The sequence below is a fragment of the Pan troglodytes genome, chromosome 2 (assembly GCF_028858775.2).
Source record: "Pan troglodytes isolate AG18354 chromosome 2, NHGRI_mPanTro3-v2.0_pri, whole genome shotgun sequence".
In the NCBI taxonomy this organism is placed as follows: Eukaryota; Metazoa; Chordata; class Mammalia; order Primates; family Hominidae; genus Pan; species Pan troglodytes.
The window spans coordinates 144,751,680-144,769,936 of record NC_086015.1 but is presented as its reverse complement, the minus strand read 5'-3'; the positions used below and the strand labels follow the sequence as shown (position 1 = coordinate 144,769,936).

General features: G+C 35.8%; 1 protein-coding gene across 8 annotated transcripts in view; it reads right to left on the bottom strand.

Annotated features, from left to right (window-relative positions):
* RASA2 (RAS p21 protein activator 2) overlaps window positions 1-18,257 on the bottom strand; it is a 129,578-nt gene that overhangs the window by 56,801 nt on the left and 54,520 nt on the right. For 7 of the 8 annotated variants that reach the window (XR_010155345.1, XM_009446575.5, XM_001160805.6 and 4 more), the window contains exons 6-8: window positions 5,881-5,964; window positions 3,908-3,980; window positions 862-938 (exon numbers count right to left, since the gene is read on the bottom strand). Coding sequence is in view for 7 of the 8 variants with exons in the window: in XM_009446575.5 (XP_009444850.1) it covers window positions 862-938; window positions 3,908-3,980; window positions 5,881-5,964 (234 nt within the window). In the remaining variant the exon portion in view is untranslated. The remainder of the gene's footprint in view (window positions 1-861; window positions 939-3,907; window positions 3,981-5,880; window positions 5,965-18,257) is intronic. The other variant, XM_009446578.5, reaches the window with a different exon arrangement.

Below are 18,257 nucleotides of genomic sequence, written 5' to 3'. Positions count from 1 at the left end.
TCAAATTACTTTGATCTGTATTATAGCATTAATTTTACATGCTTAAAAGATGTTAGCAACACCATATACATACCTCACTATCCAGACTAGAGAAGCAAAATACTACAGCAGCTTTTATTTAAAAAGCACAGAAAGTAATTTTAAATAGTCTGAAAGAAGGCACTTAAACTGTCTTAGTTTGAAAGTCGAGGCTTTATTTTAACCTATAGCAATAAGGACTACAGAAAGAAAGTACAATAAGACTACAGTTTCTCTCTAGATTACCACCAATTAATATATATAGAAAAATTAGAAAAATACATTACCTGATCACTCCAAACACATGATTAATATACCATCTAGATGAACACACTGTTAACATCACACCTACACATGCATTTATAAGATTTTTCCTTCGCAAAGGGCATAGATATTTAAGACCCAGGAAACAGCACAAACTTCAAACACATGCACCTGTTGAATTATCTTCTTACCTCACTGAAATTTCTGTTAGACAGCAGATATGTTAAGAAGAATAAAAAAAAATTTCTAAATTGGCTGAGATATAACTTCCTTTCCATCCATTACACTATAATCCAGAAATGTAAGGAACAATTTGGGAAAAATTAAAAATCAATACAATAAAACAGATGAAAATTAGATCATTTTTGTTTATAAAATTAATATACCTTGACTATTTCTGCAAACAAATCAGACTTTGGAAAGATAATCTGGATTTAAATTAGTTGCATATTCCTCTAAGTTTCATCAACCAACTTGCTATAGAGAATTCTATTAAAGTTGGTTTACCTTTTTTGGTTGAATCTAGGATTTTCTTTTGGTATACAAAAAAGCAATTCTGTAAAACCCCAAGGCACATACCTGATTTCTAGCTTTTCAATGTCCTCCTCTTCTACCTGGAACTGGGACTTTCTGGTGTAACTACTGGATCTGGTTACCTGTAAACAAAATATTTTAGTAAAAATTTTTTTTTAAAAATACATTTTTCCTACAGCTTAAAAATGATCATCTGCAAAATATTCAATTGTGGATAAAAGCAGAGGAAAATGTCCAAGTAATATTTTACTCAATAGCTGAATATAAAAGCAACTATGGAAGTAGCAGAAAAGAATAAGGTAGTGTAAAAAAAAAAAATCAAAATAATACCAGCTTGTTCATCTCACTCAAGTCTAAGAAAAATTCTCCCCTTAAATTATGGTCTTCCTATCTCTTTCCTTTCTCAGACAAATATCTGAAAACTGTAATCCAGCCTTACAGCTTGTACTTCCTCACCACCCACTCACTATAGTAACTCCTTATAATCTTGGCTTCCTCACAGATCACTCTCCTAAAATCTCTCTTCATCACCAAATCTGACGAGAAATTCTCAGTTCTTACCTCCCTTGATCTCCTATTTAATTTAGTGATCATACAACTGTATCTCCTTTCCCAGAAACACTCTATAGAGTTTACCTGGGCACTACCTTGGCAACCTTATGCTGCTGTCTTTGTTTCTTTTTCAGAATCTATAGATAAATTATTCTTCAAAATTTTATGTTTTATTTTGCACTAAAAACAACTTGGAGCTGCACAGTGCTGTACAATGTACAAAGTTCTTTCACATGCATTATCTCCTTTGTTCATCAGAACGCTGCTCAGAGGCGGACAGGGCTAGATTTATTACCCTCACTTAAAAATGAGGAAGCTGAAGTACAGAAATTAAATGACATGCTGAAAGTTAAATACTTGAGTCACAGAAATTAGTTTCTTCACTTTTCTCCTGTATTGTATACCTCTATTCTCTTGGCTTTCTTGGCTGTTTATATAAACAAACCTTGAGTGTTGGTCAATAACTATCACTCATATTAAGTTTCAGTCATAAACTCCCTACTGGAGGATTTAAAATGTCAGCCCTCAAGCTAATTATGCTCCAAACTAAGCCACTTTTATTTTCCTTCTTCCCTACTTTTCTATTTTTCCAGATTTGGAACCTTGGGGGCAGCATTCAACTACTTCCTTTCTCTTTTTTTCTATAACCAATTTGTTACCTTGCCCTTTGCATTCTCTCTTTTATCTGCCTCTTCCTATTTCCATAGCACTCTCTTGAAAGATACCCCATCCCCTCCCCATTTTTCTTACACCTAAAGTACAACAGTCTCCCCAGCTTTGTTCTTTCTCCCTAAGCCACCTGGACCTCAGATCATAGTTAATTCCTTCCCAAACACTGTTTTACTCATAACTTATAGGCTCAAAATCATTTACTTAAGCACCATAACTAGGCACTCAAGGCCTTTCATCAGCTGGTCCTACTCTACCTTTCTAATCTTAGTTCCCATTATTTCCTTACACAAGCCCAGTAAAATCAGTACTCACTGTACTTTGGACATAACTTTCTGCTTTTCTGTCTCTGTGCCTCTGCTCAAAATGTTCGTCATCTCTAATACTCTCTTTCCTCAATCTTAGAAAATCCAATATTTCTTCAAGCCTTTAATGGAGCAGAGTTCATCTGACCTCCCCAATATCTACTGCATTTTACTGTTGTGTATATGCATACATATGTCTGCTTTGTGTTCCTTGCTTTAGTTAAAGGACAGAGATGGAAATGTATCTATCTTTATAACCAACGAAAGGCCCTCTGAATGAATGTTGCAAGGCCTAACAAGTACTCCTGCTACAGCAGGCAGGTCAGGCCTTCTACTTTTAAAAGGTCATCTGCTGACTGTAAGGATCGATGAAGCAGAGTAGATTCCATCCAGCTGAGGTTTAAGGTATGTGGGCTAATGGGGAGTGTGAGTGCCTTTAGTCAGCGGCCCTTTACATTGCTGCCTTCTTTGTTTTCTCCAGGTTAGATGCAACCGCCATTAATAAACGTAGAACAACTGCACCAAGTCCTTAGCCAGGAAATGGAAAAGTCTCACATTGGTACTTTTTCTTTTGTTTTTTTTTTCTCCCTTGCTTCCCCCTCCACAATTCTTCCTGCTTCACTTTTGGCATTTTCTTCGGCCTGTGTTCCTTTATTAAAGTACAGCAATCAGGCATGACTAGAGGTACCCTTATTCTCTCCACTGTGAAATACCAAGAAAAATACACACAGAAGAAGAGGCACAAAATGTAACTCCTTTTTTCAAACCTTCCCTACACGTCGATATGAACTGCAACATGCTTTATTAGAATACAATCTTTTTGAGAGTTTGATTTTTTTTTTCTGTAGTTTGCAAATAATATGAAAAAGGATTTCTTTAACAAATGCTCCAAAGAAAAGCACTCCAAAGCTTTTGTCCAAACTGTATTTGGGACAACTTCAAGGCAGCTGAAGCTGTCTATGAAGATAAGCAGGCGTCCACAGAATGAATTAGGCTTAAAAAAAAAGTAATAATAAGGCTGTAATCATAAAGTATTTTATGGTCTCAAAGGATTCTCACATGCTTTGGGTCTTACAAAAACTCTGAGTCAGGTAGTGCTGCTATTTTCCCTTCCGATTATTCTTTCACAGGATAAGAAACTTGAGTCACATTTAGTGACTCTTTCAGTCAACTTGACTGGAACTCAGATTTCTTGAGTGATAATTACACTTACTTCACTAGTGACTGTCAAAGGGTACCCTGCAGAAGAATCCTGTGGCCACTATGTGTTAGGTAGGGAGCTGGGTAGGGTAAGGGAGGGTGCAAAGGAGGGCATGATAGTGAGGATGACTGGGGAGTGGGTATGGCCCTGGCCCTTCCTGCTCCCAAATTAGAGCTCTGCCTTTATTCATTTTATATATTGGGCATCCATTGCATCACACCATGGTTCTACTGCTTTCAGGAGAGAAATGCTTCTCTGCATTAATTGATAAAATGATTACTATGACTGTGGTTTGAAAAAAGAAATCAACTAGCATTAAATATTACATATTTAATGTTAACATTTACGTAAAACAAAAAATTACCTCAAAATAAAAGATTTCATTAAACTGCGGATTGCTTGTTTTCTTCTTTACTTTTGTCTTCTTTTGGTCATTCCTGTTCCAATGTGGTAGAGTTTTACCTTGTAGAACTTAACAGTACACAATTATAAAACATGCTATTTCCAACCAGGGAGCCTGACCTCCATTTAAAAGTTAAGGTGACTCAGGGAAGATTCAGTTTTAAATATTGCTTGGAAAAAAGTAACTGTCCTTATAAACTCAAATCAAAGAATATATAAGCTTTAGGCATCCCCTATGTGCCAAGATTGTATTATTCTCTCTATGGACACACTAGATTGCCAACCTTTTTCAGGGGTTTTAAAAACACATTCTATTCTATAAGCAACTCAGAATAAATAGAAGGAAGACAATAAGATTTAGAGTACCTTCATCTATGTTGAAAAATACCCAAGGAACTTGAAAAACATTCTTAACTCAGCTTACTTCTTGGGCTTCAGGTATAATAGAGACTTCTTAAAAAAATCTTTTAATTTAATTATAGATTCAGAGGAGGTCACAAAAAACGCATAAGGAAATCTTGTGTTTTTACCCAGCCTCTCCCAGTGTTAACATCTTACACAACTACAGTACAATAGCAAAACCAACAGTGACTTTTTATTTTTTAGTTTTTTGAGATGGAGTTTTGCTCGTTGCCCAGGCTGGATGGAGTGCAATGGCACAATCTCGGCTCACCACAACCTTCACCTCAGGGTTCAAGCGATTCTCCTGCCTCAGCCTCCCGAGTAGCTGGGATTACAGGCATGAGCCACCACACCCAGCTAATTCTGTATTTTTAGTAGAGACGGGGTTTCTCCTTGTTGGTCAGGCTGGTCTCGAACTCCTGACCTCAGGTAATCCACCCGCCTCGGCCTCCCAAAGTGCTGGGATTACAGGCGTGAGCCACCTGCACCTGGCCAGACTTTTTAAAACACAAATTCATATGCCAAATTGTCTCTAACTGTATGTTACCAAATAATTTGTCAGGTAGAGATTATTTAAAAAGAACAAAAATAGCTCCACTAGATTGAACATTTTTAACACACAAAAATAAATCTCTCTAATAGCATTTAATGTCATATGACTGAGTATCTGCTAATAGCATACTATTGTTTGAGCACCTAATAAATACCGGCATGGTACTAGGTACTTTACATACATACATAAATACATTTTTCAAAGTGACTTAGTAGTGATTTTCTACAAAGTAAAAATAACTAGAGATTCTGGGGATGGGGAAAAGGGGTATGTATGTATGCATGTATGTGTGTGTAGAGGGAATACTGTGTTTCTTGCTTCCTGATTCTACACCTTCAAGTTGTAGACATATTTCAGATGTGTCAGTTCCTTAAAGAAACCATAATGAAGTCATATAACACACCGTATTACAAAGTGCTATAGGTTTTTTCACAAATTATTATAAATCATTTAAATCAATGATATGGTACACTTTGCCATGCTCTAGTACTTCAGCAGTTTTTCTACAGTTGGAATTCTCTCTGTAGAGGACAGATTTCATGAGTAGAAAAGGCAATTTTCAGTCCTGAGCTGCCTTCCAGATAAAAATATATAAATTGTCTTGTTATTCTGAACTGGCATTCATTAAAACAGGATTTTACATGCATAAAATTCAGGATATTTGAAAAGTAGGAATGCTGATGCATGAAAAGTCAAGTTTATGTTTTAAAGTACTACATTGTAATAGTATAAAACTGAAGTTGTTCCTTAAAGCCTAAGAGCATGGCAGATTTAAAATGGGGTACCAATTTCTGTCTGTAAAAAGAGGGCTTTGTTATTGACAAGTGTATAATAGAACTCACTAAAGATTTTTCTTTCAAAGCATTTATTACTGTGTGTTATAAATAGCTATTTATCATTTGCTCATAGAATCTTACTTTTTAAATTTTTAAATCAAACATCAAAACTTTAAAACCTAATAATAATTCAATAAACATTACCTAGAAGGGCCCACTAGAGAAACTGTTGCATAAGGGTCACAGCTTTGGCCATTTATGAGAGGCAACCCATGGCATGCCTTGATGCTAAGGTAGAATAAAAGAGATTTAACATATTAGATTCCAGTTAAACAAGATAAAACATTATCTTTAAACACAAACTAATACATTCAAAAGGTTAAGAATTGTTTTCCATGTGTCTGCAGTTGTATGGCTATATACTACCTATTCCATACATATATATGTATGCATTTTTAAATTTATGCTGTATTTTCAAAATGAGACTAAACAGGAATGCCACAATCACTAATGAAACTATCAAACACAGGCTGAGCATTCCAAATTCAAAAATCCAAAGTCCTCCAAAATTCAAAACTTTCTGAGCACTGACATGATGCTCCAAGGAAATGCTCACTGCAGCATTTCAAATTTGGGCTTTTTGGATTTGGGATGCTTAATGGGCAAGTATATATAATGCAAATACTAAAAAAAAAAATAAGAATAAGAAATTCAAAACAGTCTCAAGCACTGTAGATAAGGGATGTGTAATAGTCAACACATTTCCTTCTGCTAAATACCCAACAAGGTACATTTTGCGGTTTGATAATACATCAAAACTGCTGTGGCCTCTAAAAAGGAAAAGAAAGCAGTGCAAACCCTAAATGAGAAGCTACAAACCAAGCCAGCTCTATGGCATCATATCCTCTGCTAAAGCATGAATGACAAACAAGGAAACAACTGCGGCTTCCACTTAAAAATCTGATTCATAAATATAGGGCAAGCCTCACACAATTCTGTAGCCTTTTATTCCAATTCTCAGTAAACAGCTCCTCAGTAAGCACCATTCTGTAGAAAATGTTTTAGACCATAAAAACCAAGGTCATCTAATCTACTCCATGGCTCACAGTTGTTGGCATTTACAGAGAACACAGAATCTAACTTTAGTGATTTGTTCCTCCAATTTTCTCACTAAATATTACTGAGTTTATGAGTTTAGTTTAATGTCTAAGGGTCTGCATTTTCTAATGCCTAAGAGAAACTCATGAGTGTTGCTGAAAAGTATTCTTTGTTGAAAGATGCAAGCTGTTGAGTACATCCTTATTTCTCTCCACAACCCACAGGTCACAGATGTGAGTGAAGTGCTATTGGTATACTGCAGAGTAAAGACAGAAATGATAATACGACTCATTTCTATTATAGCTGAGCATAAAAAAAAAAGAAATTTTGAAACTAGCCAAAGAAAACACAAGCCAAGATAATTCTGGGTTTTAATGTTGGGTTGAGGTACAGTCAGATTTTCCCACTGTACATACTGCTTAAAACTTACCCTTCTCAGGCTAAACCTCAAAATGATATCTGATACAGCATTTGCAGTTTACTATGCACTTTCACAAAATGCACCTAATTCTCACAACTGCCTTTGAGAAGAGAATTATGCCATTTAAAAGAAGTAAGGCTCACAGGTTATGTGAGGAAGTTACAAGGTAAGGCTCAAAGAGGTAGCATAACTTGTAAGAAGCTGGCCAAGACTCAACTTCTACTTTTTAATGTTGTTACTGAAGTCCAGTGCCCTTCTACATTCCCACTGTGCCCCCAAATACAATATTACTGTCCTTGTAATACCACATTTATCTCACATAAACACCAATTATGAGAAACCTTAATGACAGAAATCCAATTTTCTATTTTATGAGGTATAAAAAAAAAACAGAGGAAAATGCAGTACTGACTTATAAAAAACTTATGAAAGGATAAGAATACCCACAAACCAAAACAAGGATGCCCATAAACCAGAAGTGCACCCTACAGAAATCATCAGTACTCTTAATTTTTAAATATAAAACAGTTAAAAATTGAATTTTCTGCAAAACTTAAGTAATATTATTAAATATAGGTTATTCATTACATATATTTGGAAATATTATTTTTCTAATTACCTAGCATAGCACTGTTCTTCCAATCTGTAAGTCAAGCAATTTCATATCATAAATCATGGATGGGCAGAAAACAAATGTTGAAAATAACCTCAATATAAAGAATTTGATATTTTATTTATATGTGACATATAAAGCATTTACAATATAGTATCTAAAATTTACAAAGGTAAGAAAATATTATAAACAGTTTAGAATAAGACTGATCTGATTCTTTTCTTTGGATTTTTTTTTAAACTAAAAGAAAATTTTAACTTCTACATCCAGGTAAGATGGAGTAACAGGAACTAGATTTACTCTCCACCCAAAACGAATTGAACAAAATCAGCAGTGAAGGACAGGTGAGCCCTCCAACTGCCCCAGCTTACAGCTAAATGGTTTCTCTGAGAAGAAGAGACAAAGCTGTCAGCAGGAGGAGGTCAAAGTGACTAGGGACCCCCAGGGCAGAGTACTAAAGGGAAGAAAGTTGCACAGAGAAAGAAAAACCTCCAGGGAGCTACAAGAATCCCCACTGAGTATTCAGCTGAGTATTGATACGTGTATATATGAGGAAATCATCTGAGGCTGGGGAAAGAACCATTTGAAAAGAATAGAGGCAATAGTTCCTAAAACCCACACATGGCTAGCAAGAGGTACCATCAGCCACAGTAGAAAACCTGGTAATTCATGGGTACTGCCTTAATAGTAGGAAAACATAAGCCCTCCAGTAAAGACTGTGCTTGTCTGTTTAACAAAAGTTAAAAGTAAACCACAAAAGGATTAAACTGTTTCTAAGTAACTTAACCAAGTGCCGAACAAAGCTCAAGTACATTCATAGAAATATTAAAATATCCAGCAACTTCACAATGTCTGGCATGCAACAGAAAACAACCAGGAATGCAAGGAACTAAGAAATTATGATCCATAATGAAAAGAAAAATCAATAGAAACAGAATCAGAAATGACAAAGAAGACAGAACTAGCAGACAAAGGCATTTAAAAGTTATAATTATATTCCATATGATCCATCCAGACACAGAAGACAATAAAAATGGAAAAATCTAGAGATGAAAAACATACTGAGCGGAATTAAACATTTGCTAAGACTTTGGGGGAGGAGTTGGATAGACATGAGAATCAGTACTTCAGTTTTTGAGACAGAGTCTCACTCTGTCGCCCAGGCTGGAGTGCAGTGGCACAATCTCGGCTCCCTGCAAGCTCCGCCTCCCAGTTTCACGCCATTCTCCTGCCTCAGCCTCCCTGTACTTCAGTTTTAAATGCGTTAAGTTTGCAATGTGATTCATCAAAGTAGACATATTAATCTGAAACTCATAAAACAGACCTGGGTTGAATGCACAAGGTACAGGCAATTTTAAAAACCTTATTTTGAAATAATTTCAGATATTCAAAAAAGCTGTTAAAACAATAGTTTCTGTATACTCATCAACAAATGTTAACGTTTTGTAGAACCACAGCAGAATTACTGAAATCTGTAGCCCTTACTCAAATTTCACCAATGTCCTTTTTTGATCTAGGACACAATACAGGATCCCATAGTGCATTTAGTTGTCATGTCTTCTTATTCCTCTCCATCCTGAGACAGTTCATTAGTTTTCCTTCTTTGCCCCATGATCTTGCCAGTATTGGCCAGTTATTTTGAGTGTATTCCTTAATCTGAGTTTGTCTGATGTTTACTCATGATTAGGTTGAGGTTATGTATCTTGGTGTCCTTCTCAATGCATCCTATTGGGAGGTACTGGATGTCTCATTATTGGTGATGTTAACTTTGATCACTCAATTAAGGTGGCATCTATCAGACATCTTGTCATCATACTTATGCTCACTTAGCATCCATAGATGATTTTTTGAATTGTCCCCTCACCCACTTATTATTGTGATGTTTGCCAATGTTGATTTTCATTTCCATCATTCCTCCTACATTCATTAATTAGAATTCTACTATAGGAAAAATCAGTCCTTTCTCCCTACCAAGTATTTGAGTTTTTAATTGTTTATTTGTACCAGTATTCGCTTATATTTATTTTATTCTATAAGTTTTAATCCACTATTATTATTTATTCTGAAGCTCAAATTGTTCCAGATTTGGTAATTTGAAGTCCCTTTACATTGGCTTCAATGTCCTTTTTACATATCCCCATTATTTTTTTAGCACTTTCTTACTTTTTGAGACCCCAAGATGCTCCAGACTCATCTCATATTTTCCCTGCCCAAGTCCTGAAATAAGCTACTGCTAAAAAGGAGTCCAGGTTCTTTTACTGAAGCTGCACTAATACTGTAGTCATTAGCCACATGTGGTTATTTACATTTAATTAAAATTAAACAAAATTAAACTTCAGCTCTTTGGTCACATTAGCTGTATTTCAAGTTTTCAATATCCACACATGGCTAGTGGCTACTGTTTTGGACAGTGAAGATACAAAGCATTTTCCACATCACAGAAAAATCTACTGGAGAGTGCTGACTGGAGAATTGCAAACACACACACACACACACATATGCACACACACACACTCATACACACTCCTACCACTATTTTTCCCTAGAGAAGTCTGCCTTCAAAGGAGAGCAGAGGAATGGGAATGATAAAAAGGACTGGGGTATGGGTGGGCAGAGATGAGGTCTGGGGAGGCATGCCTTTTAGGATAGAGATACTAGACCATGTTTATTTGTGGTGAGAACCATGTAGGAGAGAAGGTAAAGCTGACAAAACAAGAAAAAGAAGGCATAACTGAAGGAGCAAAACTCATTAAGTAGAGGAAATAAATGGAATCCAGAGCTCAGATGGAAGAATTCAATGTCAAGAAAAGGAGTACCTCCTCTGCTCTAAGGACAAAATTATGGATGCAAATTAGGTTTATAGATTTGGATTCAGGAAGATGTAAGCAATTTCCAGGCTGTGGTGGTAGAGAATCTTATAGCTGTATTAGAGAAGCACAGTTAAATTCCAGGGCAGATATAAGTGCCCATGTGAGGCCTGTGATGATAAATTTAAAGTGAAATCAGCCTACATGATTTTCTCCAGCTATATTCATGTGCAGATTGAACACAGAGGAAGAGGTCATTTTCAATTAGAGTTTTTCCAGATAAATAAGAATGATGAGAACAATAGGGGAGTTTACGGAACCTGCGAGAAAATGACTACAACAATAGGTCACGTTAAAAGATGTAGAAAGAAGTGAAAACAGGAACACAGTGAAGATCAATGGATGGCAGGGAGGTCTCACTAAAGTTCAAAAAATGTTGTAGTGGGGACTTTCTAGGTCTGGAGGATAATAGTAACTACTAGGATATGAATCTTCCCATACATTACTCCCCCAAAACCAAAGTCCAGCAAGAAGCACAAAGAAAGCCATATGTGAAACCATGCCTTTAGCAATACTAAAAAACAGAGAATGTCATGAATTTCAGAGTATCTATAAGGATGAGAAATCAACAATAAATTCCATAAAGCTACCACTGGAACTCTGCTGCTACAAGACAGTGAGTATGGAGAGCAAAAGCTTAAGAAACTTTGAAAAAAAGAATAAATGGAAAAACCTAGAAGAAATGGATAAATTCCTGGACATATACAACCTACCAAGATTGAACCATGAAAAAATCCAAAACCTGAAGAGACCAATAACAAGTAATGAAATTGAAGCCACAATAAAAAGTCTAGCAGCAAAGAAAAGCCTGGGACCTGATGGCTTCACTGCTGAATTCTACCAAATAGTTCAAGAAGAACTAATACCAATCCTACTCAGCTAGTCCAAAAAATAGAGAGGGGAACACTTCCAAATTCATCCTATGAAGCCAGTGTTACCCTGATACCAAACCAGAGAGAGATACATCAAAAAAAGAAAACTACAGGCCAATATCCCTGATGAACCTTGATGCAAAAATCTTCAACAAAATATCAGCAAACCCAATTCAACAACACGTTAAAAAGATCATTCATCATGACCAAGTGGGATTTGTCTCAAGGATGCAAGGATGGTTCAATATGTGCAAATTAATCAGTGTGACACGTCATATCAACAGAATGAAGGGCAAGAACCATATGATCATTTCAACTGATGCCAAAAAGTATTTGACAAAATTCAACAGTCCTTAATAATAATAAAACCCTCAAAAAATAGGTACAGAAGGATCAAACCTCAACACAATAAAAGCCATATAGTACATATCCATAGCTAGTATCATACTGAATGGGGAACAACTGAAAGTCTTTTCTCTAAGATCTGGAACATGACAAGGATGCCCACTTTCACCACTGTTATTCAAGTCCTAGCTAGAGCAATCAGACAAGAGATAGAAATAAAGGCATCCAAACTGGAAAGAAAGAAGTAAAATTATCCTTGTTCGCAGATGATATGATCTTATTTGGAAAAAACCTAAAGACTCCACCAAAAAACTATTAGAACTGATAAACAAATTTAGTAAACTGGCAGGATTCAAAATTAACACAACAAAAATCAGTGGGGTTTCTGTATGCCAACAGTGAACAATTTGAAAAATAAATCAAGAAAGTAATACTGCTTACACAATAGCTACAAATAAAACAAAATAGCTAGGAATTAACCAAAGAAGTGAAAGACATCTATAATGAAAACTGTAAAACACTGATGCAGGAAATTGAAGAGGACACTCAAAAATGGAAAGATATTCCAAGTTCATGGACTGGAAGAATCAATGTTGTTAAAATGTCCATACTACCTAAAGCAATCTACAGATTCAATGCAATCCCTATTGAAATACCAATGTCATTCTTCACAGAAATAGAAAAAAAAATCCCAAAATTTATATGAAACCACAAAAGACCCAGAATAACCAAAGCTATCCTGAGCAAAAGAACAAAACTGGAAGAATCACAATTATCTGATTTCAAATTATACTACAGAGCTATAATAATCAAAACAGCATTGTACTGGCATAAAAACAGACACATAGACCAAAAGATCATTACAGAGAACCTAGAAACAAATCTGTACATCTACAGTGAACTCATTTTTAATAAAGGTGCCAAGAACATACATTGGGGAAAGGACAGTTTCTTCAATAAATGGTGCTGGGAAAAATAGATATCCATATGCAGAAGAATGAAACTAAACCCATATCTCTCACCATATTAAAAAAATCAAATAAAAATGGATTAAAGGCTTAAATCTAGACCACAGACTATGAAATTACTACAAGAAAACATTGGGAAACTCTCCAGGACATTGGACTAGACAAAGATTTCTTGCATAATGGTTGCCACAAGCACACAAGCACAGGCAACCAAAGCGAAAATAGACAAATGGGATCACACCAAGTTAAAAAGCTTCTACACAACAAAGGAATGATCAACAAAGTGAAGAGACAACCCACAGAATGGGAGAATATTTGCTAACTATCCATCTGAGAAGGGATTAATAACCAGAATATGTAAGGAGGTCAAACAACTCTACAGGAAAAGAATATAATAATCTGATTTTAAAATGAGCAAAAGATCTGAATAAATATTTCTCAAAAGAAGACATACAAATGGCAAACAAATTTATGAAAAGGTGCTCAGCATCATGATCATCAGAGAAGTGTAAATCAAAACTACAATGAAATTATAATTTTTCTCCAGTTAAAATGGCTTTTATCCAAAAGACATGCGTAACAAATATTGGTGAGGATATGGAGAAAAGGGAACCCTTGTACACTGCTGGTGGCAATGTAAATTAATAAAACCACTATGGAGAACAGTTTGGAGGTTCCTCAAAAAACTAAAAATAGAGCTACCATATGATCCAGCAATCCCACTAAAGAAAGGGAATCAGTACATTGAAGAGGTATCTGCGCTCTCATGGTTACTGTGGCACTATTCACAATAGTCAAGAATTGGAAGCAATCTAAGTGTCCATCAACAGGCGAACTGATAAAGAAAATGTGGTATATATACATAATGGAGTACTTTTCAGTCACAAAAAAGAATCAGGTCCTGTCATTCAAAATAACAGGGATGGAACTGGAGATCATTACGTTAAGTGAAATAAACCAGGCACAGAAAGACAAACCTCGTATGGTCTCACTTGTGGGAGCTAAAAACTCAAACAATTGAACTCATGATAATAGAGAGTAGAACAATGTTTTCCAGGGGCTGGGACGGGAAGTGAGGGTACAAAAATATAGTTAGATATAATGGATAAGATCTCGTATTTAACAGCATAAGAAGGTGACTACAGTCAACAATAATTTATTATACATTTAAAAATAACTAAAAGAGGGCCAGGCTTGGTGGCTCATGCCTGTAATCCCAGCACTTTGGGAGGCTGAGGTGGGCACATCACGAGGTCAAGAGTTCGAGACCAGCCTGACCAACATGATGAAACCCCAACTCTACTAAAAATACAAAAATTAGCCAGGTGTGGTGGTGCACACCTGTAATCCCAGCTACTCGGAGGCTGAGGCAGGAGAATCACTTGAACCCAGGAGGTGGAGGTCATGTCACTGCACCCCAGCCTGGTCGACAGAGCGAGACTCCATCTCAAAAAAAAAAAAAAAAAGTATGTAGTACCTCCCCACTCTCTCTCCTGTTCCTGCTCCTGCCATGTAGGACACCTGCTCCCGCTTGGTGTTTGCTATGATTGGAAGCTTCCTGAGGCCTCCCCAGAAGCAGATGCTGCCATGCTTCCTGTACAGCCTGCAGAACCGTGAGTGAATTAAACTTCTTTATAAATTACCCAGTCTCAGGTATTTCTTTATAGCAATGTGAGAATGGACTAATACAAGACACTAACACCAAGATGACATGATTGTTATGATTATGTGACATGGATCTGAAAGCAGCCATCATAAAAATAATTCAAGGAGCAATTTTTTTTTAACTTAAGTTCAGGGGTACATGTGCAGGTCTGTTATATAGGCAAACTTGTGTCACAAGGGTTTGTTGTACAGATTATTTTGTCACTTAGGTATTAAGGCTAGCACCCATCAGTTATTGTTCCTAATCCTCTCCCTCCTCCTACTCTCCACCCTCTGGTAGGCCCTAACGTCTGTTGTTCTTCCCTATGTGTCCACGCATTCTCATCATTTAGCTCCCACTATAAGTGAGCACGTGCGGTATTTGGTTTCGTTTTCTGTTTCTGCATTAGTCTGCTAAGGATAATGGCCTCCAGCTCCACCTATGTTCCTGCAAAGGATATGATCTCATTCTTTTTTACGGCTAGTATTCTATGGCATATATGTACTGCATTTTCTTTATCCAGTCTGCGATTGATGGCCATTTAAGTTGATTCCATGTCTTTGCTATTGTGAATAATGCAATGAACAATTATGAATATGTTTGAAACAAAAAAACAAACAAGAAACTCTCAGCAAAAGAAACTCTCACCAAAGGAAAAAAGTTATAAAGAAGAATCAAATATAAATTTTAGAACTTAAAAATATAAATAACCAAAATAAAAAACTCAACAGATAAGCTAAACAGAAGAATGAAGAAGACAGAGGAAAGAATCAGTGAACTTGAAGACATAACAATAGAAATCACCCAATTTGAACAACAGAGGGAAAATAGACTGGGGGGAAAAGCAAAGGACAAAGCCTCAGGGGGACCTCTGGGACTGTAAAAAAAAAGACCTAACATTTGTGCCACTGGCGTTCTGAAAGAAGAAGAGAAAGATAGCAGAGGTAATAAAGAATTAATAGAAGAAATAATGGTTGAAAATTCCCCAAATCTGGCAAAAGACATAAATATACATAGTCAAGAAGCTGAGCGAACCCCAAACAGGATAAACTAAAAGAAATCTATTCCAGGATACATCACAATCAAGCTAAAACATATAGAAATCTAAAGGCAGGCTGGGCGTGGTGGCTTACACCTATAATCCCAGGACTTTGGGAGGCCAAGGCAGAAGGATCACTTCAGGCCAGGAGTTCGAGAGCAGCCTGGCCAATATGGCGAAACCCCGTTTCTACTAAAAATGTAAAAATTAGCTGGGCATGGTGGTGCATGCCTGTAATTCCAGCTACTTAGGAGGCTGAGGCATGAGAATCGCTTGAATCCAGGAGGCAGAGGTTGCAGTGAGCTGAGATCACACCAATGCACTCCAGCCTGAGTGACAGAACTAGACTCCATATCAAAAAAAAAAAAAAAAAGAAAAAAGAAAGAAAGAAAAAAAGAAAAGAAATCTAAAGGCAAAGAACAACCTTAAAAGAAGCCAGAGAAAAACGGTGTGTTACCTATAGGGAAAAACAATTTGAATGACAATGAACTTCACATCAGAAACCATCGAGGACACAAGGAAGTGGTACATTTTCAAATGTGGAAAGAAAAGAACTGTCCACTCAGAATTCTATATCTAGTATAATTATCTTTTACAAATGAAGAGGAAATCAAGATCTTCTGAGATGAAGGAAAACCAAGAGAATGTATCACCAAGAGACTTACTCTAAAAGAATGTTAAGAGGAAACTCTATACACTTAATCACAGAAGGAATCTTGAAACATCAGAAAGGAAAAAAATAACATGGAAAGGGCAAAAATGTGGGTAGAGACAACAGACTTATACTTTCCTTTTCCTCTAACTCTTTTCAACTGTGTTAGATGGCTGAAGCAAAAATTATAACATTGTTTGATGTGGTTCTCAATATATGTAGACAAAATATTTAAGACAAAGTATATTACAAATGGGGGAGGGTAAAGGGATTTAAAGAAAGGTAAAGTATATACATTTTATTCTAATTGGTAAAATGTTGACATCAGTACATTATGATTAGTTATGCATGTATAATGTAATACCTAGAGCAACCACTAAAAAAAAATCTATACAAAGAGACTATAGATTTTTTAAAAACACAATATAAATAAATCAAAATGGAATTCTAAAAAGTGTTCAAGTAACCCACAGGAAAAAGAAAACAGAAAACTATAAAATAGGAGACAAACAGAAAACAAACAAAAAATGGCATATTTAAGCCTAATATTCAATAATTACATTAAAAATAAATGGAAAAAACTCACCAAAAAAAGACAGAGATTGGCAAAAATGATTTTTTTAAAAAAGTGACCCAACTATATTCTGTCTACAAAAAACTACACAGTCATTCAGATAGATCTGAGTAAAAAAAGCCAATCTCAAAAGGTCACATATTATAAGATTCCATTCACATAACATTCTTGAAATGACAAAATTATAGATATAAAGACAGATTAGAGGTTGCCAAGGGTTAGAAGAGAGGAGTGGTTATGACTATAAAGCTATGGGATGAGGGATATCTTTATGGTGACAGAAGAGTTTCGTATCTTGGTGGTGGTAGTTACACAAATCAACACACATGATAAAATGATCTATAACTATATACATACATTATGCCAATGTAAATTTCCTGGTTTTGGTATTGTGCTATAGTCATGCAAGATGTACCCACTGAGGGAAAAAGAATGAAGGGTACACAGGACCTCTCTGTACTATCCTTACAACTTTCTGTAAATCTGTAATTATTTCAAAATTTTAAAGTTGGGGGAAAAAAATCAAACTGCCAGGCTCCAACACTTCCTGTGTGAAATTAGGCTTATTTAACCAATATGGGCATCAGTTTTGTCATCTGCAAAATGAGGATAACAGTATCTACCAAATTATGGCAAGAAACAAATAACACACCAAAAAGGAAATGACATACGTACAGTGTGGATGAATCTCAAAAGCATTATGCTAAGTGAAAGACAGCAGACACAAAAAAGACATATCATATACTTTTGTTCAAATAACACTTTGGAAAAGGCAAAAACTGTAGGGACAGAAATCAGATCATGGTTGCTTGGAGCTGGGTGTGGGGAGAGGGAACTGAACTACACATCTCTGAGTAACGCCTTTTGTTATAGTTTTGATTTTTGAAATCATGCAAATATTCTATTCAAAAATAAAATTAAGCCTAGAAGGATGGGGGAAAAAACTTAAATTGGGGGGAAGGGGCACAAGAAAACCCTTAAATTGAATGCAAACAAACCAAACCAACCAAACTAACTATATTTCAAATGACTATTATAATTAAACTGAAGCAGGGGAGGGAGGAGTGGAAGACCTAATCCAGATACTTTCACCATATGCTCTCAGTTGGTCTACAGAGTCAGTCTGTGGAGAAAAAGCTGCAAACAGATCTTGAACTGTTTTTAGTAGGTAAATCCAAATTGAGAAACATTAAAAAAAAAAAACTGGCTTATATTCTTAAAAAATGTTAATACAATCAAAGAAAAGCAAAAAACTATTCCATGTTAAAGGAGATTAAAGAGACATGTCAACCAAACATAAAACATAATCTTGGAGCAGATCCTTTCTTAGAAGGAAAAAAACGCCTTAATAGACATCATTGGGACAGTTAACAAAAGTGGAATATAATAACTGCAGATTAAAATATTAGAAAATAACTATAGATTTTTAAAAAGTATTGTAACAATGTTAAACTTCCTGAATTTGGTAACTGTACTGGAGTTATTTA